Source organism: Takifugu rubripes, chromosome 6, assembly GCF_901000725.2.
Source record: "Takifugu rubripes chromosome 6, fTakRub1.2, whole genome shotgun sequence".
NCBI lineage: Eukaryota > Metazoa > Chordata > Actinopteri > Tetraodontiformes > Tetraodontidae > Takifugu > Takifugu rubripes.
The window spans coordinates 824,527-828,029 of NC_042290.1; the positions used below are offsets into that span (position 1 = coordinate 824,527).

General features: G+C 40.7%; 1 protein-coding gene across 1 annotated transcript in view; it reads left to right on the top strand.

Annotated features, from left to right (window-relative positions):
- Nucleotides 1-445: 445 nt before the first annotated feature.
- txnl1 (thioredoxin-like 1) overlaps nucleotides 446-3,503 on the top strand; it is a 90,973-nt gene continuing 87,915 nt past the window's right edge. The window contains exons 1-5 of the mRNA XM_029837138.1: nucleotides 446-728; nucleotides 1,470-1,566; nucleotides 1,974-2,147; nucleotides 2,933-3,055; nucleotides 3,281-3,350. Coding sequence (XP_029692998.1) covers nucleotides 631-728; nucleotides 1,470-1,566; nucleotides 1,974-2,147; nucleotides 2,933-3,055; nucleotides 3,281-3,350 — 562 coding nt within the window. The 5' untranslated portion in view covers nucleotides 446-630. The remainder of the gene's footprint in view (nucleotides 729-1,469; nucleotides 1,567-1,973; nucleotides 2,148-2,932; nucleotides 3,056-3,280; nucleotides 3,351-3,503) is intronic.

Here is a 3,503-nt window from a genome sequence, read left to right on the forward strand (position 1 = left end):
TATTTTAGATAATAAGGAATTGTTATTTTATTATTATTATATCATTATATATTATTATTATTATAATATTTTAAACTATTAATATTATATACATTTTTAAAGAAACGACCGCTGAATGTGTTTGGGTATGTTTCGGATGGGTTAAAATAATTAAATGGACCTGGCCACTTTTACCGGCGACCGGTTCGTAATTATTATGCGACACCATGACGTCATTTTGCATACGCCGTAGTGTCCGAACGCTACCTTTAAATTCAGTGCACTACGTAGTTCACTCAATCGTCCCCCGTGTAGTGAGTAGTGAATAGGAGACAAGTGTGTGGTTTCGGAGTTCTTCTTCACCACTTCGGGGGAAACGGTCGTTGGCGTCAGTTCCGCAACCACAGCCATGAACCAATCAAAGAAGAAGAATTAAAGCTCCGCCTTTCCTGTTTTCTGGCCAATCAGGCGTCCGGATCCTGTACCGGCGCATTGTATCTGCGATCCGCACTGTATGTCACAGTAGCTTGTTGGCTAGCATCTTGCCAGAGAGCTAAAAACAAAATAATTTTAGTATTATTCTTAGGTGTCACACTTTAACGCAGAACGACGGAAGGGTGAGCAGTTAAAAACAAAGACGCAAACTCTATAATGGTTGGCGTTAAAGTAATTGGGAGTGATCCGGACTTCCAGCCGGAGCTAGCGGCCGCCGGCTCCAGGCTCGCCGTGGTGAAGTTCACAATGGCCGGGTATGATGGAGTTCTGGTGTCGAGGCTCCACTCGACTTCTCACGTGTAGGGTTTAGCTTCAGCGTAAAACAGTGATTTAAAAATGTGCCAAAATCTGTTTATTCAAGTGACACCCTCTGGATATCTAATTTATTTGGACTTTATTGAAAAGAAAGATTAGTTAGCATGCTACCATTAGCATTTGGCTTTGCGAATTAGCTGCGTCGCATGCGATGACATAGCAGTATTACAGTTAGCAAAGTCCCGTGTCACTTAAATGTGTTGATCTATTGAATAAAAATATCAATCATTACTGTCAATATAATGAAAATCATAATATAATCAGTAAAGTATATAGATTATTATATAGATTTTTTCCGTGTTTAGCTGCCCCCGCAAATTTAAGCCAAATAGTTTTGATTGTACTTGGCTCCAGGTTTATGTGAGAAATAATCGGACTGGGCTGGTAATTGGAGTGAAATCGAAGCAGATCTGCCTATTTTGGGCTGGAAAATATCCTATATGTATTTATTAAACGTAATAACTATTGCGTTTGTATGTGCTCTTTATTAAAATTCTCATTTTTAAACTGTCAACAGTCCATAGTATTAATTGCTTGCAGATACATTTGGATCACCTTACAACTTAAACTGTGTAATTCCTTTCATTTTTAACTTCACTTTTGTGCACTTGGTAACATTGCTCACTGCTGCCTGCAGGGCCCAGTATAGATCTATAACATGCTCTGTCCTCTCTCCCCAGCTGCCAGCCCTGTGTCAGAATAGCTCCAGCTTTCAACATGCTGAGTAACAAATACCCACAAGTCGTCTTCCTCGAAGTAGATGTTCATGTATGTCAGGTTAGTGTAGTCAATACATCCACCACTTGGGTTCCATCCTGGAGAATTTTGCAACACGGAAAAAGTATGGTGTTCTCATTGTTGCACATATAACCGTGGTAGCAGCCTCAAACATTGTGCAACATCGAGTCCATTTCTGTTAAATTGCTTCTACTTTTTCACAAATTTGACCCAGTGCCCTGATCAACTCATCAGGCTATACGTTCCTCAGGTTTCTCTGTCAGAGGAGGATGTAAGACTAACATCTCTGAAAGCTGCCACAGTCCCAAATAAAATCCTCACTCAGTTGAAGCACATATTAAGCCTCAGGTGTTCATTGGGAGGGACAGTTTTGATCAGTTGTTAGATTTTAAATGGGTTAGGGTAGATGTGTTTTTTAATCAAAGCAGTTTTTTTTTCTTTTTCAGACTACAGCAGCAGCCAACAACATCTCAGCCACACCATCGTTCTTGTTCTTCAGGAACCGGGTTCGAATTGATCAGTATCAGGGGGCTGATGCTGCAGGTCTGGAGGAGAAGATTAAACAGCACACTGAAAATGACCCAGGAAACAGTGAGGACTCCGACATTCCAAAGGGATATGTGAGTGACAGACACCTGAGTTTGACATTACAGAAATAATGAATGGAGTGAATGTTGTCAGCTTGTGGAAATTGTTACATCACAGAGAAAGTAATACAATGGGACCTCTACTTACGAACGTCTCTACATGCGAATTTGTCCTCTTGTTACGAAGGAAATTTCAGGATACGAAGGTCAAAAATACGCTACCGCTGCTACTCGCAGCTCGTGGAGTTTAGCGAACGCAAACATGGTTGTAGCTGCTCTGCCATTGGCTATCGCCTAGCATCTTCCTGTAATCCCATTGGCTAGGAGGGACGTCAATCTGTACAGGTTTGTGTGTATCCCAGCGTCGCCTTCGTTTCACTTTTATTTATTGTGGGTGTTCGTATGTTTGTCCTTTTGATGGCGGTGTTACCACAAGTGTTAACGTTCGTTGCTAGTAATGACGGCTAATGTAAGATTAGCCTGTAATAAAGTTCATTTTGTTCCTGGAGAAGCCTTGCACTGAATTCCTACGTTTATTGTGCGGTAATCTAATTGTAACATGTATTTGTTACATGTTTTGATGCATTTTTATGATTTATAAAAAAAAATTTGTCCGAATTTTTGGGGGCTTGGAACGGATTAGGGCATTTACAAGGAAAACGCGTCTCTACTTACGTAATTTTCAGGTTACGAAGCAACTTCTGGAACGAATTAAATTCGTAAGTAGAGGTCCCACTCAGAGTGTTATATACACCGCATGTAATGTGTAAATGTTTATGTAATTGGTGAAACGCTGAGAATTTTGCTCTTGTCTCCAGATGGACCTCATGCCTTTTGTCAACAAGGCTGGCTGTGAGTGCCTCAATGAGAGCGATGACTGTGGCTTCGATAACTGTTTAATCAAGGACTCGTCATACCTGGAGTCTGACTGTGATGAACAAGTATGCTCACCACACATGCGGGATCTGGTCGTTTCAGTGTTCTTGCTAAACCTGTCAAAAGAGCTTTGTTGGTGTTGGAGTGTGCAAAGTTCTTTTCTATTTAAATATCCTCAGACAATCATCAACATGTGCTCATACATCGTTGCCTATTGTAATTACTTGGCTTGTTGGATGGTGATGAAGATGTTCTTAAAAGTAACTTGTTATGTTTCTGCTCTGTTCTAGTTGCTGATAACTATTGCCTTCTCCCAGCCTGTGAAGCTTTTCTCTATGAAGTTACAATCATCAGACTTTGGTGAGTTTTTTAATGTTCAATTCAATCCTGTCATCTGTCCCCATTACAAAATCTCCTAATGAATCCTGTCCCACCCCTTCCTCTCTTCCTATACGTCATTCCTGTTTCTTTTCAGCCCAAGCTCCTAAAGTCGTGAAGGTGTTCATCAACCTC